The 26,822-nt window shown below is 43.9% G+C and overlaps 1 protein-coding gene across 2 annotated transcripts in view; it reads left to right on the plus strand.

Annotated features, from left to right (window-relative positions):
* ONECUT1 (one cut homeobox 1) overlaps positions 1–26,822 on the plus strand; it is a 58,266-nt gene that overhangs the window by 27,391 nt on the left and 4,053 nt on the right. Inside the window, exon 2 of one of the 2 annotated variants that reach the window (XM_073653017.1) lies at positions 24,148–24,252. The exons of the other annotated variant lie outside the window; for it this stretch is intronic. Within the exon in view, the coding sequence (XP_073509118.1) occupies positions 24,148–24,252 (105 nt within the window). The remainder of the gene's footprint in view (positions 1–24,147; positions 24,253–26,822) is intronic. 2 annotated transcript variants of the gene reach the window in all.

The following is a 26,822-nucleotide window of genomic DNA, read 5'->3' on the forward strand; positions in this document are numbered from 1 at the left end:
CACTACCGCAGTATTGATTGCAGCTGGGCGAGGCTGGACCTCGTCTAGCACAGAGAGAGAGAGAATTAACTCCCTCACTGCCGAAAAACACAAAGCACCAACAAGTCAGCTGCGAGAAGTCAGGCTGTGTACTCGTGACGATCTTCGTGGCGACACACCCGTGACAGTACCCCCCCTTCTACGAGGGGCCTCCGGACCCTCAGGGCCAGGTTTATCCGGGTGAGTCGTGTGGAAGGCCCGAACTAATCGGTCTGCGTTAATATCCGACGCAGGAACCCACATCCTCTCCTCAGGACCATACCCTTTCCAATGAACCAGGTACTGAAGGGACCGGCGATTAAAGCGTGAATCGATGACCCTCGATACCTGGAACTCCAAGTTACCATTGACCACCACTGGAGGGGGAGGTAAAGGTGACGGTACCACCGGCGCCACATACCTCTTAAGCAACGATCTGTGGAACACGTTGTGAATTTTAAACGTAGGGGGGAGGTCAAGACGGAATGCCACCGGATTAATAATAGAACTGATTCTGTACGGCCCGATGAACCTGGGACCCAGTTTCCAGGAGGGAACCTTAAGTTTTATATTCCTGGTAGACAACCATACCCGATCGTTCACACTTAGGTCCGGACCAGACACTCTCCTCCTATCAGCCATACGTTTGTATCGGTTCCCCATAGTATTCAGATTCTTCAGCACCCCTCTCCATACTGAAGCGAGTGATGAGGAAAATCGTTCCTCCTCAGGAACCCCCGAAGAGCCCCCCCTACTGAAAGTACAAAACTGGGGGTGAAAACCATATGCCCCAAAAAACGGGGACTTACCAGTGGACTCGCTCCGCCTATTATTAAGAGCAAACTCTGCCAGAGGTAAGAAAGAAGCCCAGTCCTCCTGGTTCTCTGACACAAAACACCGGAGATATGTCTCCAAGCTCTGGTTCATACGTTCCGTCTGACCATTGGTCTGAGGATGAAAAGCCGATGAGAATGACAAATGCATCCCCCGCCGCGCACAAAACGCCTTCCAGAACTTGGACACAAACTGAGACCCCCGATCAGACACCACCTCGGAGGGTACCCCGTGAAGCCTCACAATCTCCCCAATGAACACCTGCGCAAGAGTTTTAGCATTAGGGAGAGCCGGAAGAGCGATAAAATGTGCCATCTTGCTGAACCTGTCCACTACAACGAGTATGACCGTTTTACCCGAAGACGGAGGGAGGTCCGTAATAAAGTCCATAGACAGATGAGTCCAAGGACGCTCCGGGATCTTCAAAGGTAAGAGGGCCCCAGACGGACGGGTATGTGAGGTCTTAGAGCGCGCACAAACCCCACAGGACGCGACAAAAGTTACCACCTCCTTATGTAAGTTAGGCCACCAAAACCGATGCGAGAGGAGATCCACAGTTGCTTTACTCCCCGGGTGTCCTGCAGAAACTGAGTTATGGTGTGCCTCGATCACCTTTTGTCGCAACTGATCTGGAACAAACAGTCTCCCCGGAGGTCCAACAGGGGCGTCCCCCTGAGCCTCCAATACCTCCTCCTCCAGCTCAGAGCATACTGCCGAAACCACCACCCCCTCCTGAAGGATAGGAATCGGGTCGTCCGTATTCCCGGCCCCAGGGAAACTACGAGATAAGGCATCCGCCTTTACATTTTTTGACCCAGGACGATATGTAACGACAAAATTAAACCTGGTAAAAAACAATGACCACCTAGCTTGTCTGGGATTCAGACGTTTCGCGGACTCCAGATATAGCAGGTTCTTGTGATCGGTGATGACGGTGACCGGATGGACTGCCCCCTCCAAAAAATGGCGCCACTCCTCAAAAGCTAACTTAATGGCCAAGAGTTCCCTATTGCCGACATCGTAATTCCTCTCAGCGGACGACAATTTTTTAGAGAAAAAGGCGCACGGATGCCACTTACCAGGGGACGAACCCTGTGACAATACTGCTCCCACCCCTACCTCGGAAGCGTCTACCTCTACAATGAATGGCTGTGACGCATCAGGTTGAATGAGTATGGGTGCCGAGGCAAAACATTTTTTCAAGGAGGAGAATGCTTGACAAGCCTTGTCAGACCACCTAGAAAAATCCGTCCCCTTTTTAGTCATGTCTGTGAGAGGCTTAACCATGGACGAGAAATTACGAATGAACTTCCGGTAATAATTAGCAAACCCCAGGAAACGTTGTAGTGCCTTAAAATTCTCTGGCCGATCCCACTCAAGAACTGCCCGCACTTTCCCAGGGTCCATACGAAAACCGGACGCTGAAACCAGGAAGCCTAAAAACTGGAGTTCCTGTACGGCGAACACACACTTTTCCCATTTGGCATACAGTTTATTATCCCGCAAGATCTGTAACACCTGCCTAACGTGCTCCTGATGAGACACCAGATCCGGCGAGTAAATTAAGATATCATCCAGATATATGACAACAAACTGTCCCACCAGGCGGCGAAAAATGTCATTAACAAAGTGTTGGAACACCGCCGGGGCATTAGTCAGACCGAATGGCATGACAAGGTTCTCATAATGCCCCTCCGGAGTGTTAAACGCCGTCTTCCACTCATCCCCCTCCTTCATCCAAATCAGATTGTACGCCCCCCTGAGATCCAACTTAGAGAACCATTTGGCGCCCACGATCTGATTAAAGAGATCGGGAATAAGTGGGAGCGGATACGGATCTCGGACCGTAATCCGATTAAGTTCACGGAAATCCAGGCAAGGGCGTAGGCCTCCATCTTTCTTCTTAACAAAGAAGAACCCCGCAGCCACCGGTGAAGATGAAGGTCTAATATGCCCCTTAGCCAGACTTTCTGAAATATAATCCTTCATGGCCTGCCTCTCAGGACCAGAAAGGTTATACAACCTAGCTTTAGGTAACTTGGCCTCAGGGAGCAGTTTTACAGAACAGTCATACTCGCGATGAGGAGGTAGTTCCTGACACCCTTTCTCCGAGAATACATCCTCAAAGTCCGCCAGAAATGGAGGTAAGACCCAAGGAGTAACCGCACCGATGACCGTGTTCATGCAGTTTTTATTACAGAATTTACTCCATTGGCTTATCTCTCTGGTTTGCCAATTAATAACCGGGTTATGCTTAGCTAACCAAGGAAGGCCCAACACTATAGGAGTGGGAAGACCCTCCAACACGTAGCAAGACAACAGTTCTTTATGTATCGCCCCCACTTGAAGTTTTACGTCATGCACAGCTTGCAAAAAACTTCCCTGACCGAGAGGCCTGGCATCGATCGAGAATATGGGGATGGGTTTAGCCAACTCACTCAATCGCATACCTTGAACCCGGGCAAACCGAGCATCAACCAGATTAGCCCCGGCCCCACTATCCAGAAGAACAGATATCCTCTCAGTTCTCGTACCCACCACCACCTCCGCCGGTACGAGAAACTGAGACGAACCTAGGGACGAAATACCTACTCCCAGATTGCCGTCCACCACACAACCTGGGATCAACAGTTTTCCGACGACTCTTCACTCTGCAAGGGACGGGATGGACACCCCCCAATAAAATGTCCCTTTCTCCCGCAGAAGAAACACCTTCCTGTCTTATGGCGCACCACCGGTCCCCTCCCCCGAAATGATGTCCCTCCTAATTGCATAGGCTCCTCTGGACTGACCAGGGGAACCACCATATGAGGGGACCTTGTAGGAGGTGGAGTCATCTCAGGGGGTAGAGTTATCCCGAACCTCTCCCGAAGCCGTCTGTCAACGCGAATAGCAAGGGCCATAGCGGCTTCCAGTGACGCGGGAGAGTCATACTGTGCCAACACATCCTGTAATTTGTCGGATAAACCATGACAAAACTGGCTCCTAAGAGCCGGGTCATTCCACTGGGTGTCCGTGGCCCACCTACGGAACTCCGAACAGAATTCCTCCGCCGGACGATCTCCCTGCTGGATCCTACGTAACTTAGACTCAGCAAGGGAGATCCGATCTGGGTCATCATATACGAGTCCCAGAGCAGCGAAAAACCTATCCACTGACTGGAGAGCCGGGGAGCCCGGGGGAAGAGAGAACGCCCAAGATTGTGGGTCCCCTTGAAGGAGCGAGATGACAATTCCCACCCTTTGTTCTTCACTCCCCGATGACCGAGGCCGCAGCCGAAAGTACAACTTGCATGCCTCCCGGAAAACAAAAAACTTGTCCCGCCCCCCAGTGAACCTCTCAGGGAGAGCTACTTTAGGTTCTGGTCCGGCTTGCTCCTGAGGATGCAAAACCTTGGACCTAACGTCCGCCAGCTCCATGGACAAACTCTGCAACTGCCGAGCTAGACCGGCTACTGGATCCATGGTAGCTGGAGAAAAACTAAGTGGGTCGGTGAAAATGTCACGCTGTCTCTGTATACTGGAGGTAGGGGGCCTAAGCTGACCCTAAGCTGGGGCCCTGACTAGTCCCTCAACCTGGAGGTACTGTTAAAGGTACAGAGGTCCAGGCCGCCAGCGTAACCCCTACCTCCTGAGGATCCCTGCACCTAAGTAATCTAGTCCTGAGAAGGACCCCGATCACAACAAAAGGGGACAAGTAATAATATGCCCACACACAGTACTTAGACGAACGAGACAGTACAAGGGAAAAACCAAAACCACCTTGCATACAACAACTACACAACTACTACAGAGGGAACACCAACGGGAAAGGAGATAAATGATAAAGCGAGGAAGGGAAAAAACACTCCAAATACACTTATCTCAGAAATTCCAAACACCACGATCCGCTCTGTTAGTCTGAATGAAATGCTTTCACCGACACTTCCCAAACAGACCAGCAGGCATTTGAAGGAGTCTCACTACCCAGTATTGATTGCAGCTGGGCGAGGCTGGACCTCGTCTAGCACAGAGAGAGAGAGAATTAACTCCCTCACTGCCGAAAAACACAAAGCACCAACAAGTCAGCTTCGAGAAGTCAGGCTGTGTACTCGTGACGATCTTCGTGGCGACACACCCGTGACATCATGAAGAGGAAGTGAGAGAGTGTCTGCAGCCCGGACTTCCTCTTCATGTTTAATTTGTCAGAAGGTGGAGACAGTGACGCCAGCACCGACTGGGCGCCGGGGTCATATGTCACAACAAACGCACGAGAACCCGGGACTGCAAGTGCTAACACCGCTGGAATGGTGCTGGCATAGGAGGTGAGTATAAGCTTTTTTATTTTATAGGGGCCAAACATTTAGATCAAGAAGAGGTTGTCCTAGTTGTGGACAACCCTTTTAAATAATAGACACATTCTTTTTACAATGGGTCCATTATGTCTTCATCTGATATGCAGGTGTTTTTGAAGATAAAATAATGCAGCATGCCTGAGCCTCCAAAAGCAACAGAGACCTCATGAAAGAGAGTTAACAGAAGTGTAAAGACAGCATTAAAAATAGATACATAACAATGTAAGTAGATACCGGTCAATAAGTGACTGGCTTACAAATAACACTTATTTCAGATTCAGCATTGTGTTCTTCACATCACCACATTCCTCTACAGAAATGAAGTGTCGTTCTTTGTAACGATCAATAAAAGTCTTCTTGCTATAACACAACATTTGGAATTTAGCATCTTCCAATATTTTTCTTTTTTCGTTTATATAATTTATGGCAAGTTTTTTTTCTCAACGCTTCTCTATTCAAATTACATTTAAATTGTCCAGAAAAGGACAATTTTCCCCCAATCCAACCACCTATTCAATTATTGGTTCATGATTGGTTTACAAGCGATTGTTTAACGGGCAAACAAAGCCCCCTGGGAAAATCATTTTGATTGCCGTGCCCATACACTTTGTGTGCATTTCTGTATATATATTTTCTTAAAGGATTAGTGATCTATGTTACCATTGTAATGTTATATTAGTAAGAAATTCTCCCAATTAGTAATCGTTGGACTCAATTTTTATCAGTCATTTGCCTTCTATAAATATAATGATAATCATTAACTACCATCTATTCTGGTTGTATTGTTCCTGATTGTCATTATGTCTATGAGCACAATAATACAAAATTCTGGAAATACAGAACAACTACATAATCAATGATTTTTTTACATCTAAGAAAGCTCTTTAAATGTTTTTTTCAGCTTTGTGGTTCTGAAGGCCCTTCGAGGTTATTAGCTCATAATGAAGCACCAGCCACAGTGTGGAGGAATTGCTACTTACAGGGAACCTAGATTGAGGTCTTGTCACCTCCTCGGCAGCCTCTCAAAATGTAACCAGCAGCTAATTACATCTATGACCTCTTCCGCAGCCACTGTTATCACCTTCCGTATTTACATGGAGCTGCTTATTTAATTCCCCTGCTCAGACATTTGCAGAACATGCATCGGGCTTCACTGCAACTCAAGCAATTGTACATTTCATCCTCTGATATGAAAACATCAGCTCAAATAAATTACAGGTAGATCTTATCATTTACACAGCTAATTCTAATTCATAAACTCAATTTATGCTTCAGGGCAGTTCAATAAAGCATTTAAATGATTGTTAGAATAGTATATCAGGGGCCCCACAGTAAAACCGCATTTCGACATTACCTTGCCATTCATATTACCTTTATTTTCAGCACACATTAGTACACAGAGAATGATTAGAGTGTACTTGTACATTGTGGTTTCCAGTATAAAACATCTTGTCTCATCTCTTCTTCACAGTGTATGGCACTTGTAAGAGCGATGAGTAAGTGAGTTTGGTTATTCAAAAAGCATTGCGTTGGGTAAGGGAATAAGAATTAAATAACCACTAAATCCTAAATATGTGACATATATCCATCCCTTATAATCGGCACAAATCTGTCCACAAGTCCATACATATATAGGGCTCATAAAATGTAAATTTTCTGCTGATATGTAATATTCATTGGATCAACCCACATTGATGACCGCTCAAAGATCCACAAAGATCCATCAGGATTTTAACAAATCCTATTTATTGTTTCTCCTAATGATTAGTACAATCAGAAGTCTCACTTTCCTCTGTTCCAAAAAACATGCATGGCTGGTCAAACCAAATGACATGACTCAGGGATGGTTGGTCTAAGGGGGGACATTTCTCCTTGTGGAAAGAACCCCCTCCCTTCTCACCTATATCTCCCCTAGCCAAATCAGACATCCGGATTTGCACCGATGAGAGTCAAACAGCCCAAAATATGTGTCTACAAATGAAGTGTTTGGTTTGGTTTCTTATCTTAAGCAATGTGGCAAGGCTTGAAGGGTTTATATTGACCTTTATATTGACTTTTAGGATTGCTGCCCCCAATAGGTGGCACTAGAATTCAAATATTCCTTTCTGAAGAGGCTATTTGCATCAGGGATGCTTCAAATGCATGGCTTTAGTCAATATATATGTTATGCACACGCCCGGACTGACTGGCGTGTGCGGGTGTTGTGGTTCCACTGGACCATGGACCGGAGAGTGCCTGGAGGGGCGTGACTAAGTATCTGGCCGATCCGACCAAGGTGGCACGACGGCATACGACGCCAGTGCACCAGGGAGAAACCGGGCAGAGGGACCAGGTGCTACTCCAGGTCAAACTCCGGACACGGGGGTTGACCCACACTGGGATTACTGGAACAGGCAGGTTAGGCTGGCACAGACTGGTGGATGTAAGCAAACACGGCAGGTATGCAGATGGGTGGATACAGGCGAGTATGCAGGCAGGGAGGTACTCGCCGAAAGGACGGGCTGGAGCACAGAAAGGTTAAGACCCAGTACAGACTGGGTCACAGAACCGCAGATGCGGTAGATAACCACAGCAGAGAGGGAACGCCCAAAGCGGTGGGCAAGAACAGAGCAGGACGGGGCTGCAGGAGCAGCGAGCACAAGCAGGGCAGGACAGGACTGCCGGAGCAGCGGGCAGAAGCAGGGCAGGACAGGACTGCCGGAGCAGCGGGCAGAAGCAGGGCAGGACAGGACTGCCGGAGCAGCGGGCAGAAGCAGGGCAGGACAGGACTGCCGGAGCAGCGGGCAGAAGCAGGGCAGGACAGGACTGCCGGAGCAGCGGGCAGAAGCAGGGCAGGACAGGACTGCCGGAGCAGCGGGCAGAAGCAGGGCAGGACAGGACTGCCGGAGCAGCGGGCAGAAGCAGGGCAGGACAGGACTGCCGGAGCAGCGGGCAGAAGCAGGGCAGGACAGGACTGCCGGAGCAGCGGGCAGAAGCAGGGCAGGACAGGACTGCCGGAGCAGCGGGCAGAAGCAGGGCAGGACAGGACTGCCGGAGTAGTGGGCAGAAGCAGGGCAGGACAGGACTGCCGGAGCAGTGAACAAAAGGGTCAGAGCGGAGCAAGGCTGCCGGAGCAGTGAGCAAAAGGGTCAGAGCGGAGCAAGGCTGCCGGAGCAGTGAGCAAGGAGTCAGAGCAGGACGGACAGGGCTCTGTTCACACGGAACAGACAGGAAGGGAAAGGCAGAGCCAGATACCCACAGGGTATTTGCAGTGAAGTAGCAAGTGGACCACAAACTCACAAACGGGAGTACAGAGACAACAAGCAGGAGTTAGGTACGAGTTCAGACTCTGCAGAAAAAGGAAAGGAACGGACATAGAGGCAAAACAGGTAAAGGATAGGAGAGAGTTCAGACTGGAACTGAGTGTACGAAAGAGACCGACACTGCAGCGGGATACAGGAGCGGGTCTGGGAATACGGCCCCCAGAGAGGCGGGACGAACAGGCAAGGAGCGTGTTCAGACAGGACAGACAAGATACAGGAACGGATCTAGGTAATCGGCCCCTAGAAGGCGGGAGGAACAGGCTAGGAGCGTGTTCAGACAGGCCTGGAAATACAGCCTCCAGGAAAGGCAGCAGGCAAGAGTACACAGACAGGACTCAGTTCAGACACGGGAACTGACACCGCAAGGCAGGAGACATAGACAGGACTCAGTTCAGACAGGAACAGATACCGCAAGGCAGGGACACAAACAGGACTCTGTTCAGACGGGAACAGATACCGCAAGGCAGAGACACAAACAGGACTCTGTTCAGACGGGAACAGATACCGCAAGGCAGAGACACAAACAGGACTCTGTTCAGACGGGAACAGATACCGCAAGGCACAGACAGGCAGATCTAGGAATACGGCCCTTAGAAGGCGAAAGAACAGGCAAGAAGCGTGTTCACAAGAACAGACCACAGTTCAGACACAGAACTGGAAAACAGGCAGGAAAACAGGATAGGACCTGGCATGTCAGAGACAAAAAGCCGACTGACAGGACACAATGCTCAGGCGCCATCTTGAGGAAGAAGGTGGTATAAATACCCAAAGATGGACAGCAATAGGCTGAAGGTGCAACAGGGGCGTGTCCGCAGCAGGTACAAGAAACAGGAAGTTCAGCGGGCGTCGCCCTATGCAGCCAAAACAGACAAACAGACAGCAAGGAGGGAAGCCAGAGAGACATTCTGGACTGGAGATCAAGTGCGCGCTCTTGCACAGTGGGAGATGGACCACCATGCAAGGACGCCGCCAGGTATGTTACAATATATAGTAAGTATATGGACGTCTTGAAGGATATGTCCCCCTTTGAAAAACACCTTATAGTTGATATTGCATTAATCTACCAGGTTAAGTAACCGATACCATAAATGTTTAGCAAAAGTCATAAATTAATTATTCTCCAAAGACACTGCGTTGTTAGATTTAATCAATTCATCAGTGAACATTATGAGGCAGATAAATGCTTTTCTGTGTAAGAATCTTGTTATCTCAGTTTTCTGGACTTACGAATGCGATTTGAGAAAATTGAAAGGGTTAAGTGTAGTAAGTTCTATCCTTTTTCTTTGTTTGAATGGAGATGGATAAAAAATGCCAGAAATGATTTGGAAATAATTTTCCCCATTCAAACACATTGTAAATGAGTAACTAGTAACGAGGAAACAATCAGCAATAATTCACTTGGCTATCGCTGATCGTATCCATTAGACTGATTTAAGAATCGTCTGTGGTCAGCAGTAAATTCACCAACGTAAAAAGGGGTTTTGATACTGACAACAATGTAATAGGATTTTCTATGAATGAAGACTGACGGGTATTGTCACACATATAATGAGTAAAATGAGCTTGAGTAAGGGAGCCGCCTTAATTTATGACCCCCAACAGTAAACTCACAGACGGCACTTGCCTCAATCATAAGGCTGGAATCACACATTCATTTTTGAAGCAGTTTATGTTCCAGTTGTTTATGTAGTCTTTGAGTGAAAATAAGAATTGGATTCTAACAAAATGGGAAATGCATAGGGAGGAAACATCTGTGCAACTTGACTGTAACTTACTGTCACGTGGCTATTTAAAGCTGTGAGTTTTCTGTAAAAAAAAATGGTCAAATTGCAAATAAATTGCACCAAGGATAAAGATGATGGGTGGTTTGATTCAGCGCTGCCACACAGGAATAGGTAAAAATACCACTTGGATACTATTAAAAGGCTTAGCTAGCTAGACATCTGCCTGATGAAGGAGCTAGACCAGCTCCAAAACGTTTAACACTAAATGAAAGCCATTTAATAGTATCCAAGTGGTATTTTTACCTATTCCTGTGTGGCAGCGCTGAATCAAACCATCCATCATCTTTATCCCTGGAATTTCCTTCTGGATCTCCAGCCGAGTCCAGTGGGTGGAGCAGCAGCCATCAGACTGATTCCACACTTTTCTCAGGGTTGTGCATGCCTTGCACAACATGTTCAGGTGAGAACCTCTATCATTGAGATCTGTGCCTTTTTAGCATGATCAGCGCAAAGTGCGCTTTTCCTTTTCTTTTCTCTTTCAAATAAGTTGTATGCAAGTCGCTGTCGCATGTGACTTGTATTGAAATCTATCGTGGTGAGCAACAGAAAATCCAACACACTCTGTGTCACAGTCACAGAAGGTCACAGGTTGCAGTGCAACACCATACAGAATCATTAAATGCGATATGTCAAAACAACTGTGGATTTGATTGACGCACACCTGTCGCCGTGTAGCCCTAGCCTTAGGGTGCTTTCACACGGCGTTATGGTACCAGTTCGGTGGCCTCGTCGAGTCATACATCCAAACCCCCCTGCAAAACGGGATTCAGACGTATGTACTGAAGGGTCCATAGACTATAATGGTGCCGGCAGAGTGAATGTGCGCCCTACCGTGCATCATTTTCGGGTGTGTATACCTACTGAAGATGGACACCCAAATGTAGCAGACTACAAATGTCTCCTACCTTCTAGATCCAATTTTGGTGTTAGCTTCAAAAAGTGCACTTCAAGCTGCATCACAAACTGCTTGTGTGCTGCCAGGCCAGTTTCTTATGAGTATTCACATGTAAAGCGCCATGGAATAAATGGCACTATAATAATAAATAATAATAATAGTATAATATCATTTCATTTCGTACCCATATTATAGCTGGAAGTCAAATGACCCAAACTGAAATTATCATAAATGGCCGCCATTACGCTTATGTGAAATGGGACATAGGGATAAAAAAAACTTCTTTAAATCAGGCCATGTAATTAGTTGCTATTTTTTTTTCAGTCGTTTATTGTATGTAGTGAAAAGCATTTAGATATCCAACAAGAAGGTATTCAAGTGCATAAGATCTTCATACAACTACCATCAGTGGGATTTATTTTCCAATATGAAACAATGTAATTCAACTAATTTCTATTTTTTTTGGCTTCTGAACATGATTGTACGAACAATGTACTGTATCACTATGGTTAAAATGAGCTAAGCTGAATAATGAAGAGCGTGATCTTCATTCCTATGCCTGGGGTCATGAAGATGATCTAATAGGGCTTTGTTCACATGTTCAGTTCCTATCCATTTGCAACAGATACATTAATTATAAAAAAAAAAGGATCTGTTACAAACGGAGCAAAAATAAATGCAAAGTGGAGATAAAGTTTCTGCTTTTTTGAAAGACTTTATTTTCCATTTTAACACAATAACACAACATAATAAACAACAGCAACCATTAGAATCATACAAATGATGTCATAAATATCATCAATGGCAATGTTCATTGTAATCATTTCAATAAAAAAAGTTTCTGTTTTTAATTGGATCTGTCATTCCAAAAACATGGATCTGTTTAAAAACACTTTACTGTTTCGTTTTTTTTTCAGCCATATTTATTCTGTTTTTACAAGAGGTGTCTCTAGGCATGAGTAGTGCTAAAAAAAAAATTGGATCCGTTAGCAAATGACCATTTATTATGATCCATTTCCATAAATTTTAATATTTAAAAAAAATAAATGCTGTTGTTATCCTTTTTTTGAGCAGGACAGAAAAGTTGCGCAGACTATGTTTTTTGATCCAGCTAAAAAAACGATAAAAGACAGAAAGGAGGCAAATGGAAAACATTTTAGGACACTTCTGTTCCCAATCAAATGAATTTCTGCTTTTATAATCTTAAAATGGATCCAAAATCAAAAACATCGATTGAACATGTGAAGCTTTAAGGTCGGTTTTATAATTAGCCTTCTTCGCAGCATTAAAGCACCGCCGATCAGTACACATTTCAGTGTGATAGCCGGTTTACACAGGTAGGAAAAGAAAATCCCGGCACTCAAGTGTTGATGATTAGTTGGTTTATTCCACAACTCACAGTGGAAGTTGTGGAATAAACCAACTAATCATCAACACGTGAGTGCCGGGATTTTCTTTTCCTACAGACATTGTTTTCCACGTGCACCACTCTAGCTACACGGAGTGCCGACTATTTTCTTTTGATACTGATTTACACAGGTAGACCGCGATTCAGATGTGCACTGAATGATCTGTTCCCATCGTTCTCAGCAGCACAGGTCTTGTTTATACAGGACGATGCGCTGCCGAGAACGATGAACTTTTTTGCAAATCAGAAGATCATTTCACCTGACGAACAAGCATTTTGTTTGTTCGTCAGGTGCTCAGCAACCAGTTTGGACTGCAGGATTGTCGGGCAATAAGTGGTTTTAGGAATGCTCGTTCATGATAACTGAGCAGTGTAAATGCATCTTTAGTGATTCCTATTACAAGTCCTTTAATGTGTACACAGGCAGAATACAGTCTTATTCTTAGTTTACGGAAGAGCAGGCTCAGCGATAAGGAGACAGATAGAGAATCCCTGGCTGAGAAAGTCGTCCACCTGCGACTGGTATATTGTCAGTGTCCTTGTAGACTGATTGATTTATAACCAACTAATGCATTGCCACATTTGCTCAGAGTTAATGTTTATCTAAATGAGATACAGCAGTAGGAGATATTTTCTAATACCATTTCATACTAACCACGTTCCTTTAGAGACTTTCAGAATGTATAATACAGAACAGCTAACATTTTCTTCCAATGACATCAAAGAAGAACAAAAGAGATCTAAGTTTTTATGGGATTTAGAGTATAAGTTATTTACTAATACATGATCTAAGAAAACCCTTCCACAATGGCTCCTTCTACAAACCTGATGCAAGGGGGTTGGAGGTTGCTTTTGTGTAAGATATGTTTCATTTTGAAAACTAAATTAAAAAAATATTATTAAAAAAACATTCTGTACATATAGACACACAAAGCTAAAGAAAATGCATTGCTGTATAATCTGTCTGCGCAGTATTTTTGCAATAAACAGTGAGATTTCTAACGATTGTAGACAAAGTATATTCAAAGACTATAACACTCAAAGATCACACCGATTATCCAATCTCACATTCCGATTTTGAATTAATTTTGGATTTCTGCTGAAAACAGACACTAGCGGGAGATTATTTATACACTGAGACCATGATATGATGCAATTAAAATCAATGAAATAAGAAAAATCATCATGTGTAAAAATTACTAATGAGTTAGGCCCCCCGTCACATATGTCTAGCTCTCCCCTCATAAATCCCACCGAAGTAGTAGAAAAAACTGAAAAGGAAACTGATGATAAAACTGATCCAATAGTTTCCCAAGGGAACAGTTCTGTATCTGGTGGCATCAGTTGCTGATATTGGACGTCTCCCTGTGCCAGACAGATAAACATTGCATGCAGTATTTTGCATTTTGGCTTTTCGGCTATAGGCAATGGACCAGACAGTCTAGACACAACTGATATTTGATCCCAGTCTTACATATCAATAACTCTATCAATGAACACATTGGAAAGACAGATGTAGAAAACAGACCCCTGTGTGTCTATTGTAATTGATGGGATAGGCTGCCTATAGATTACTTTTTGCCCAACGATACTACTTATTGTTCACAAAGTCTAAATAGCCACACCAAACAATAGTTGTTGGCTCCTATTCATAGAGATGGGCTAATGTATTTGAGTGGAATTGAATTCTACTTGAATTTTCCAAAAATCCAAATTCAGCAGAACACAGATTTTGTGTAATTTGCTTCATGCAAATTTAGCAAAATGGCAGCCAGCTGTGGCTACCATCTTGCTGTGCAGCAGAGGGGCAGTAAAAGGTTAAAAAGAAAAAAAACATACCTCACCGCTCACCTCTCTGGCTGCCCCTGCTGCTCCCTGCTTGTTCCTCCGTGCCTCCATTACATTGTCTCCCCAACCTGGACAGTGGGAATAGGGCAGCAAGGATGGCTGGAGAGGTAAGTGGCTGGCAAAAGGTTAAAAAAAAAATACCTCACTTCTCACCTTTCCGGCCATCACCACTGCTTCCTGCCCGCTGTCCAGTCCTCCGCATCTCCAAGATATCGCATCTCTGTGTTCACTCTAGGCCAGAGCTTCTGGTCACGATTAGGCCCAGGAGTTAACTGTGCATGCAAAATGACCTGCAGTTCGAAGTCGTAGCCCAGTGTTCACTCTAGGCTGGGACTTCTGGCAATGAGAGGGCCCTGGAGCATGTTCAGTTATCTCTGGAGCCTGGTTGGAGCCAGAAGCCCCACCTAGAGTGAAGACCAGGCTTGAGATGTAACGTGATAGAGACCCAAAGGACTGACCAGCAGGAAAAAGAAGTAGAAGCGTCCGGAAAGGTAAGCAGGGTGTGATTATAAGTTTGTTTGTTTTTTCCTTAACATCTTACTTAAATTATGCTCTGGGGTCTGAAGAGACACTAAAGATTAATAAGGACAATAAAAGGGAACCTGTGATGTGAAAAAATTCTAATACCTTGCAGATAATGGTTTCATCTACAGGTTAATAGTAGAGATGAGCGGTGTTCGACTAGAACTGTTCGCCAATCTCAAATTCGAGCTGTTTTGGGCGGTGTTCGAGTTGTTCGACGAACCCGAACGATTTGCAAAAAATTCGGCTGTTCGAGGTTATGTTCGATAACTGTTCGTGCACCAAAAGCGTGTCCTGCATGTCTGGCGCTATTTAGAGCACCAATCATGCAGGGATTGTCTGCCACTCACTGTAATGCCACAGCCATGGTGGTTGTGGCATTACAGTGATTGCCCAAATCGATGGGAACAGTGCCAACAGTGAAACATGAAAAGCCGGCAATTCAGCAGCGGCATACACCTGTACCCGACAATTTAGAACCGAAAGAATAGAGCTTCACACATAGATTAGATAGATAGAAACATGTCAGCCACATATATACGAAGTACAGTGACAGTGTTGCTTAGTGTACTTGTCATTAAGTGTAAAGGATTTATCAAAAAAAATATTAGTGTTTTCATGCACTGTCTCTTTAAAAAAGCCGGCCGGCAATTCAGCAGCGGTACCCGACAATTTATAACAGACAGAATAGAGCTTCACACATAGATTAGATAGATAGAAACATGTCAGCCACATATATACGAAGTACAGTGACAGTGTTGCTTACTGTACTTGTCATTTAGTGTAAAGGATTTATTTAAAAAAATATTAGTGTTTTCATGCACCGTCTCTTTAAGAAAGCCGGCCGGCAATTCAGCATCTGTACCCGACAATTTATAACAGACAGAATAGAGCTTCACACATAGATTAGATAGATAGAAACATGTCAGTCACATATATATGAAGTACAGTGATAGTGTTGGTTACTGTACTTGTCATTTAGTATTAAAATAAAGGATTTATTATTAAAAAAATTGGCGTGGGGTTCCCCTTAATTTTAGGCTCTAGCGGAGGTTAAGCAGACGGCTGGGGCAGATGTTTGAAGCCTGGGAAGGGGGTAATACCCACGGAGCTTCCCAGGCTACTAATATCAGCCCCCAGCTGAATACATAGCCTTTACTAGCTATTAAAATGGGGGACACCCCAAAAAAAATGACGTGGGGTCCCCCCTAATTTAATAGCTAGCAAAGGCTAGGCAGACAGCTGGGGGCTGATATTAATAGCCCAGGAAGGGAGCCATGAATATTGGCCCCCTCCCAGGCTAGAAACACCAGCCGTCAGCCGCCCAGAAATGGCGCATTCATAGGATGCGCCAATTCTGGCACTTAGCCTCGCTCTTCCACGCTGCCCTGGTGCGGTGGCAGGGGGTAATAGGGTTGGGGTTGATGTCAGCTTATAATCCCAGCTGACATCAAGCCCAGGTTAGTAATGGAGAGGCGTCTATAAGACACCCCCATTACTAACCCCATAGTCAAAGTTAAAAAAAACACAAACACCCAGAATAAAGTCCTTTAATTGAAATAAAGACACAATCCTTTATTGTTCTAAATTAAACCATACTTACTGTCACACCCATTCCAGCTGAAGCCAACGATCTCCTGCAATAAAAGAAAAATAATAAAGCAACCTCATCCTTACCTTTCCATGGTTCCCACGACAGCTTCAGCTCTGCTACATCGAGATGACAGGCTGGACCGCAGCAGAACGCTGCCATCCAGCCTCTCATCCCGCAGACACTGAGAAGCGCAGGCTTGCTTGCGCTGCTCAGCGTCTCTCTGTGACGACATCCAGATGAGCCGAGTTCATGTCCAATGAACTCGGCTCACCTCATGCACGTCACTGACAGCGTGGGAAAATTCTCACGCTGAAGCGGTGAGTGCAGGAGAATTCTCCCACGCTGTCAGTGACGTGCATAAGGTGAGCTCATGTCCAATGAACTCAGCTCACCTCCTGCACTTCACTGACAGCGTGGGAGAATTCTCCTGCACTCAGCGCTTCAGCGTGAGAATTCTCCCACGCTGAAGCGTTGAGTGCAGGAGAATTTTCCCACGCTGTCAGTGACGTGCATGAGGTGAGCCGAGTTCATTGGACATTAACTCGGCTCATCTGGATGCCCTCACAGAGAGACACTGTGGAGCGCAAGCAAGCCTGCGCTTCTCAGTGTCTGCGGGATGAGAGGCTGGATGGCAGCGTTCTGCTGTGGTCCAGCCTGTCATCTCGATGTAGCAGAGCTGAAGCTGTCATGGGAACCATGGAAAGGTAAGGATGAGGTTGCTTTATTATTTTTCTTTTATTTCAGGAGATCGTTGGCTTCAGCTGGAATGGGCGTGATGGTAAGTATGGTTTAATTTAGAACAATAAAGAATTGTGTGTTTATTTCAATTAAAGGACTTTTTTCTGGGTGTTGTGTTTTTTTTAAATACTTTACTAGAAATTCATGGTGGTCATGTCTAATATTGGCGTGACCCCATGAATTTCGGGCTTAGGGCCAGCTGATAATGCCAAGCTGGCCCTAACCCCTTTATTACCCAGTGAGCCACCGCATCAGGGCCCTGGATGAGTTGGGTACAGCGCCAGAAGATGGCGCTTCTATGAACGCGCCATTTTCCGGGGTGGCTGCGGACTGCAATTTGCAGCGGGGGTGGCCCAGAAAGCTTGGGCCTCCCTGCGCTGCGGATTCCAGCCCCCAGCTGCCTAGTTGTACCTGGCTGGACACAAAAACAGGGCGAAGCCCCACGTCAATTTTCTTTAAATTATTTCATGAAATAATTAAGAAAAAAAGGGCTTCCCTATATTGTTGTGTCCGGCCAGGTACAAATAGGCAGCTGGTGGTTGGGGGCAGCCCGTTCCTGCCTGCTGTACCTGGCTGGACACAAATATAGTGCGAAGCCCCACGTCAATTTTTTTTAAATTATTTCATGAATTTCCTGAAATAATTTAAAAAAATTGAAGTGGGGCTTCGCACTATATTTGTGTCCAGCCAGGTACAGCAGGCAGGAACGGGCTGCCCCCAACCACCAGCTGCCTATTTGTACCTGGCCGGACACAACAATATAGGGAAGGCCTTTTTTTCTTAATTATTTCATGAATTTCATGAAATAATTAAAAGAAAAGTACGTGGGGCTTCGCCCTATTTTTGTGTCCAGCCAGGTACAACTAGGCAGCTGGGGGCTGGAATCTGCAGCGCAGGGAGGCCCAAGCTTTCTGGGCCCCCCCCCCGCTACAAATTGCAGTCCGCAGCCACCCCGGAAAATGGCGCGTTCATAGAAGCGCCATCTTCTGGCGCTGTACCCAACTCATCCAGGGCCCTGGTGCGGTGGCTCACTGGGTAATAAAGGGGTTAGGGCCAGCTTGGTATTATCAGCTGGCCCCAAGCCCAAAATTCATGGGGTCACGCCAGTATTAGACATGACCGCCATGAATTTCTAGTAAAGTATTTAAAAAAAACACAACACCCAGAATAAAGTCCTTTAATTGAAAAAAAGACACAATTCTTTATTGTTCTAAATTAAACCATACTTACCATCACACCCATTCCAGCTGAAGCCAACGATCTCCTGCAATAAAAGAAAAATAATAAACCAACCTCATCCTTACCTTTCCATGGTTCCCACGACAGCTTCAGCTCTGCTACATCGAGATGACAGGCTGGACCGCAGCAGAACGCTGCCATCCAGTCTGTCATCCCGCAGACACTGAGAAGCGCAGGCTTGCTTGCGCTCCTCACTGTCTCGCTGTGACGGCATCCAGATGAGCCGAGGTCATGTCCAATGAACTCGGCTCACCTCATGCACGTCACTGACAGCGTGGGAAAATTCTCACGCTGAAGTGCTGAGTGCAGGAGAATTCTCCCACGCTGTCAGTGAAGTGCAGGAGGTGAGCTCATGTCCAATGAACTCAGCTCACCTCCTGCACGTCACTGACAGCGTGGGAAAATTCTCCTGCAATCAGCGCTTCAGCGTGAGAATTTTCCCACGCTGTCAGTGACGTGCATGAGGTGAGCCGAGTTCATTGGACATGAACTCGGCTCATCTGGATGTCGTCACAGAGAGACGCTGAGCAGCGCAAGCAAGCCTGCGCTTCCCAGTGTCTGCGGGATGAGAGGCTGGATGGCAGCGTTCTGCTGCGGTCCAGCCTGTCATCTCGATGTAGCAGAGCTGAAGCTGTCGTGGGAACCATGGAAAGGTAAGGATGAGGTTGCTTTATTATTTTTCTTTTATTGCAGGAGATCGTTGGCTTCAGCTGGAATGGGCGTGATGGTAAGTATGGTTTAATTTAGAACAATAAAGGATTGTGTCTTTATTTCAATTAAAGGACTTTATTCTGGGTGTTTGTGTTTTTTTTAACTTTTACTATGGGGTTAGTAATGGGGGTGTCTTATAGACGCCTCTCCATTACTAACCTGGGCTTGATGTCAGCTGGCATTATAAGCTGACATCAACCCCAACCCTATTACCCCCTGCCACCGCACCAGGGCAGCGTGGAAGAGCGAGGCTAAGTGCCAGAATTGGCGCATCCTATGAATGCGCCATTTCTGGGGCGGCTGACGGCTGGTGTTTCTAGCCTGGGAGGGGGCCAATATTCATGGCTCCCTTCCTGGGCTATTAATATCAGCCCCCAGCTGTCTGCCTAGCCTTTGCTAGCTATTAAATTAGAGGGGACCCCACGTCATTTTTTTGGGGGGGTCCCCCATTTTAATAGCTAGTAAAGGCTATGTATTCAGCTGGGGGCTGATATTAGTAGCCTGGGAAGCTCCGTGGGTATTACCCCCTTCCCAGGCTTCAAACATCTGCCCCAGCCGTCTGCTTAACCTCCGCTAGAGACTAAAATTAAGGGGAACCCCACGCCAATTTTTTTAATAATAAATCCTTTATTTTAATACTAAATGACAAGTACAGTAACCAACACTATCACTGTACTTCATATATATGTGACTGACATGTTTCTATCTATCTAATCTATGTGTGATGCTCTATCTTTCTGTTCTAAATTGTCGGGTACCGCTGCTGAATTGCCGGCCGGCTTTTTTAAAGAGACAGTGCATGAAAACACTATTATTTTTTTAAATAAATCCTTTACACTAAATGACAAGTACAGTAAGCAACACTGTCACTGTGCTTCTTATATGTGTGACTGACATGTTTCTATCTATCTAATCTATGTGTGAAGCTCTATTCTTTCTGTTCTAAATTGTCGGGTACAGATGCTGAATTGCCGGCCGGCTTTTTTAAAGAGACGGTGCATGAAAACACTAATATTTTTTTTAATAAATCCTTTACACTAAATGACAAGTGCAGTAACCAACACTGTCACTGTGCTTCTTATATGTGTGACTGACATGTTTCTATGTATCTAATCTATGTGTGATGCTCTATTCCTTCTTGTCTAAATTGTCGGGTACCGGTGTATGCCGCTGCTGAATTTGCCGGCCGGCTTTTTTAAAGAGAGTGTCTTCTGAGCAGTTTGTCAGCTTTTGGACACCTTTGCAGGTGTTTTCTATGTGTTTCTATGTGTTTTTGTTTGCCTGCCATTGGTTTTAACGGTGTTCGACGGTGTTCTAAGGTGTTCGACGAACAGTTCGACGAACAGTTCCTCGAACATCCCGGTGTTCGACGAACCGAACCGAACCCGAACACTACGGGGGTGGCTCAACACTAGTTAATAGCGTCCTAAAGCCCTGCGACCGGGAGGAAATTAACTTTCATTCTCCAAGCATCCTCCAGCTTTCAGTCATTGAGGCGCAGTCGGTGTGGCTTCAGTCACTGCTTAGTACATAGTGAGTGGCAGTTTTAACTACGCACCGGCATAGACTGACAGCTGGCTCCACAGTGCATCAGTACAGAGCCGGCTGTCAGTCAGTACCAGGTTGTGGTTACAGCTGCCACTCACTATGTACTGAGCAGTGATTGAAGCCACGCTAGCCGCGCCTCATTGACTGAAAGTCCAAGGCTGGCTGGAGAAATAAAGATAATTTCCTCCCAGCAGCCGGACTTTCTGTGTGGCGAACACGTTGCATCAGAACACTACTGACCTGCAGATTAACCTCATATTTGCTGGTTGATAGCATTTTTTCACATGACAGGTTCCCTTTAAAGTCACCGAGAGTGATTCTCTGCAAATTGAATTTCCTGGTAAAATCCTGGTGAACAGGCAAACTTGAATTTTGCCTGAGCCTTTTACCTGATCCACTCTTCTCTACCGATAGAGCATTTAATGCAGGGAAACGGCAGGGAGGTTGAACTTGATATATAGCATATGTTTTATGCTATACAGTCATGGCCAAAAGTATTGAGAATGAGACAAATAGTAATTTTTCCAAAGTTTACTGCTTCATTTTTTGTAATGGCAATTTGCATATACTCCTGAATGTCAAAGAGTGATCAGCTTAACAGCAATTACTGTACTTGCAAAGTCAATATTTGCCCAGAAAATGAACTTTAACCCCCAAAACACATTTCAACATCATTGCAGTCCTGCCTTAAAAGGAGCAGCTAACATCGTTTTAGTGATTGATCCATTAACACAGGTGTGGGTGTTGATGAGGACAGGGCTGGCGATCAATCAGTCATGATTAAGTAAGAATGACATCACTGGACATTTTAAAAGGAGGCTGGTTCTTGGTATCATTGTTTCTCTTCAGTTAACCATGGTTATCTCTAAAGAAACACGTGCAGCCATCATTGCACTGCACAAAAATGGCCTAACAGGGAAGAGTATCGCAGCTACAAAGATTTCACCTCAGTCAACAATCTATCGCATCATCAAGAACTTCAAGGAGAGAGCTTCCATTGTTGTCAAAAAGGCTCCAGTGCGCCCAAGAAAGACCAGCAAGCGCCAGGACCGTATCTTAAAACTGTTTCAGCTGCGGGATCGGACTACCAGCAGTGCCGAGCTTGCTCAGGAATGGCAGCAGGCTGGTGTGAGTGCTTCTGCACGCACTGTGAGGCGGAGACTCTTTGAGCAAGGGCTGGTTTCAAGGAGGGCAGCAAAGAAGCCACTTCTCTCCAGAAAAAACATCAGGGACCGACTGATATTCTGCAAAAGGTACAGGGAGTGGACTGCTGAGGACTGGGGCAAAGTCATTTTCTCTGATGAATCCCCTTTTCGACTGTTTGGGACATCTGGAAAACAGCTTATTCGGAGAAGAAGAGGTGAGCGCTACCACCAGTCTTGTCTCATGCCAACTGTAAAGCATCCTGAAACCATTCATGTGTGGGGTTGCTTCTCAGCCAAGGGAATCGGCTCACTCACAGTCTTGCCTAAAAACACAGCCATGAATAAAGAATGGTACCAGAATGTCCTCCAAGAGCAACTTCTCCCAACCGTCCAAGAGCAGTTTGGCGCCCAACAATGCCTTTTCCAGCATGATGGAGCACCTTGCCATAAAGCAAAGGTGATAACTAAATGGCTCATGGAACAAAATATAGAGATTTTGGGTCCATGGCCTGGAAACTCCCCAGATCTTAATCCCATTGAGAACTTGTGGTCAATCATCAAGAGACGGGTGGACAAACAAAAACCAACAAATTCTGGCAAAATGCAAGCATTAATTATGCAAGAATGGACTGCTATCAGTCAGGATTTGGTCCAAAAGTTGATTGAGAGCATGCCAGGGAGAATTACAGAGGTCTTGAAGAAGAAGGGGCAACACTGCAAATATTGACTTGTTGCATTAACTCATTCTAACTGTCAATATAACCTATTGGTACTCATAATATGATTTCAATTATATTTCTGTATGTGATATAAACATCAGACAAACACTAATAAAAACCAGAGGCCAGCAGATCATGTGAAAATATAATTTTGGTGTCATTCTCAATACTTTTGGCCATGACTGTAGTATCTGGAATGGCATCACTACTGTTGTAGTAGCCCTAGCAGCTATGGGTCAGAGGCTGAGGTGGCCTGCTCAGGTACATAGACATTCTTGTTCTTTCTGGGGAAGGAACATGGTGACTTTCTGTTGTTTAGCTCTACTTCATGGGTTCTCCTCTGACATATAACACCAGTATCCATCCTTTGGTTGATGTTGAAGTGACAATTAATTTTACTGCTGCTTGTATTACTGCAGTTATTTCACTGTGAAGCCAGAAGGGGGCCATTTATGACTTTAGTATGGGGCCCCATGGATTCTAGTTCTTTAGGCACTTAACTTGCTGTTATAGTCAAGGAGCATAAAAGATATTACTGTATATTACAAATTTCTGAATAGCACATAACAAGTAGGATTCGTATGTGTTATAAGGGGAGTGTCATATAATCTTTTTGCTTGCGATATTCTTATTTATTGCGCTTAATCCCCACCTAATCAAGTGTAAGTTGGCACTGTCCGAAGATAAAATCTACCACTGGCGTCTTTGAGCTATGGGCACTTGAGGGATGATTTCACACTTGGGAACAATTTATTCTAAGTCAACAACTTGCACTTTTTGTAATGTGCGTATGCTTATCGATGTTCAGATTTTAAATCATTTGCCATAACTAAATTCAAATTACCATTTGTATTACAAGGGCAATTTATTGCCCATTATAATTCAAAGCTGTATTTTCCATTAGCATGCAAGGCACTTTGTACATTAACTTAGCATTTATGCCAAACATAATGTTTTACTCATTCCATCTTACAACCCCTTTGGATATGACATCGGTATTTTTTATTTCCCTTCTGTGCTAATCTTACAGTCTTTCTTTATTGACCACCTATTTTCTGCCAGCTTCTCTAGCAACTAATTACGTTTGGTGTTAAGTTTACACCATACCTCGGATTTCTCCAACATTTATGCTGATCAAGATTGTATTTATATATTAGGCTTACCTATTAAAACTAGTGCAGGTATAGAAGCGGACTGGTCCTGCCAATCCGATTCTGTCATTTTGTAGAAAAGAATAGAAACTTTGACATCTTGGTAATGCTAACAACATTAGTGTTCTTTCTGTGCACTAGTTTTATACATGATCCCCCTATTATTTGTTTCCATCCATATTCCCCTCTCATTATTTCTTACTTGACAAAATTGCATGCCTATCCTTACATTAATGTCATTTAAATTTACTTGTATGGTGAATATTGCATTTACTTTATATAACAAAGTGAATGAGTTGATTTGTTGTAATAAGTGTAGTCTTATCATTTAAATTATCTAATGTCTTTACTAAACTAGCTTTGGTACCAGCCGATCCGGTATTTCAGCACTCTGGACAGTTGCCTGCAGACTCCCTGGTTAAAATCGGCTATCCATCACAAAGCACCCAGTCTAATCACTTGTGTGAGTATATATACTGCATTTCTTCAGGAGATATTCCAAACAACCTGTTTTTCTTTTTTTCCTTTTCCTCTTTTCACATCAAAAGAAAATGCACCCATTAATAATATGTGATTACTGTGAAAACTTATAATCTAAGACCATGGTGGGTCCCGCGATAAGTATAAAAATAAAATACAGACATATTTATTTTAATTACTAAAATCATTGATGGAGACTTTACTGCAAAGCATGAGTGTGGTTGGTTCCCCGACACTCAACTTATGGACTTTACATTAAGACCCCCTTCTAAACTATTCATTTAAATTCTACACAGTTTACAATCTTCACATTAACAAACATGCAAACAGTAGCAGATGAAATATAACATATCTGTGATGACAAAACTATAATAAAATGCAATGTTAAAGTAAATGATATACACAGCATTAACAGGAATGTTAATATCATTTATGTATGTAAAGTTTACATTTAATCCGCTGCCCTACTAATTATGTTTAACTTATTTCAGGAATATTAACTGATGATTTTAGCCAAAGATCATAGCTACTATAACATATGTAATAATAGTGAAAACCACCATATACAAGAAGAATCACCTCCCTACTGCCATCATTAAGAACTGTTTTAATACATAACCTAAAGATGTTTCTAACAATCTAACAAGGAATTTTTATTTATGTAATAATAATAATAATCTTAGCAACAGACAAGAAGGAATAAAATGACAATTTCTGTATATAACTGCATTGCATTTTGAATACAGTGATAAAAGTATAAATTCCTATTATAATATACCACTTATATCAGACATAGGTAGGGTTCACGGCATTTATTATGTTTACAATAGAGTACATGTAATAAATTTACTGTCAGTAGCCATCGCGCCTTAACACATAATTGTGCATGATAGTTGCTGTATGCTGCTTACATGCCATTTATTTCTAAAATCCAGATAGATGATTGATACAGATACATGATTGATAAATACATACATAGATAGAATTGATAGATAGACAGATAGATAGATAGATAGATAGATAGATAGATAGATAGATGATAGATAAATAATCCAATGGAAATAGGCACCACTCCATCTTCAAATAAAAAGTTGACTTATGCTCATTCACCCATAGTTTTATAGCAACCTTCCTCATGGCTCACTGTTGGGTTTAGAACCGAAACCTCGCTATAAGACTTTGTGTTAAAAAAAAAACAACTGTTTTACTTGAACGTGGAGTGCTGTCTTTTTTCCTTGGATTATATTTATCTGGACAATTGGGTAATAGTCTTGAGACGTGTACACCCATTGATTTATTCCGGTGATGCAAGTAAAAGAGTTTACAGACAGGACAGCAGGGGATCACAGCTGATTCTTTCTGTGAGATAAAAAAAAATTCTGTGAGGTAAAACATTGTGTTTAAACCGGCAGGGAAATGTTTTAGCTCACAGAAAGCAGCACCTACTGACTTGTCTGTATCATCTCTTTTTTTCCCTCCCTGCCCAGGAGATGTGGTATGATCAGACCATGTTCCTGCACGGTCAGACACAGCCATTACACAGTACAGAGCAGGGGCACATTTATAAGATTATCTCAGCACAGGAACATTTTTTTTAATGCATCCAATTGTGGAACTTAATTTTATTCCAAGGTCTATTGATTAAAGTGCACTTTGCTTGTGGGAAAACTCCTTTAATCCTTTAATAGGTAGATGTCAGCTAAAAACATAGGCATGAATTGAAAGTGGACTTCTAACTATTCTTATATGTCAGGGACAGTCCAGTATCAGCCTATTGGTAGATAAAAAAAAAAGAAAAAAAACAGGTAAAACATTTCATACAAATATTAGTCACAGAGAAGTCACAATTTTTTTAATTAAAGCAATTTAGTGGTAACAATTAGAGTTCCTCTAAAACCCTCACAAAAGGTGAATACTCAGGATGTGGCCGTAAATATAATTCACTAGTTATTAATTTAAAAAGAAAAAAAAAACAGAACAAAACTGCACATTCCTAATAAAAAACATACAAATATTTTATAGAGTAACTATCTATCTAGAAAAAAAAGTAGCTTTCAACTCAGCAAATATTGAGTTAGCGCACTGCCTTTTTTTTTGCTTCTTTTCTATTTTCCTGATACATGGCAAGTGTCTTAAAGAGTTTGTTATGGACTGAGATATTGAAGACCTGTCCATGAAATAGGTTATCAATATCACCCAACACACGTGGAATCCCCATTGATCAGTAAATATCTGCTGCCACAGCTGTGTGCGGAGCCGGAACACCACAGCTCCTTACTCCGTGTATTGGCTGTTCTCTGGTACTGCAGCTCAAGTAACATTCACCTTAATTGGAGCTGAGCTGGATTACTCAGGAAGGGTCACTACGCAATGTACTGAGCTGTGCTGTTCTGGCTCCTTACACTCTGCACTTCCAACTGCTGCAGCGCCAGATATCAGCTGATTGGTCTAGTATTGAACCCCATCAATCTGATGCTAATGACCTATCCTCAAAATAACACCTTTAGGATTTACACCCATTCAATTATTATTACAAAGATCTATTTATTTTTA

The sequence above is a fragment of the Phyllobates terribilis genome, unplaced genomic scaffold (assembly GCF_046119375.1).
Source record: "Phyllobates terribilis strain yellow unplaced genomic scaffold, ASM4611937v1 Scaffold_11__3_contigs__length_659146591, whole genome shotgun sequence".
NCBI classification, from domain to species: Eukaryota; Metazoa; Chordata; class Amphibia; order Anura; family Dendrobatidae; genus Phyllobates; species Phyllobates terribilis.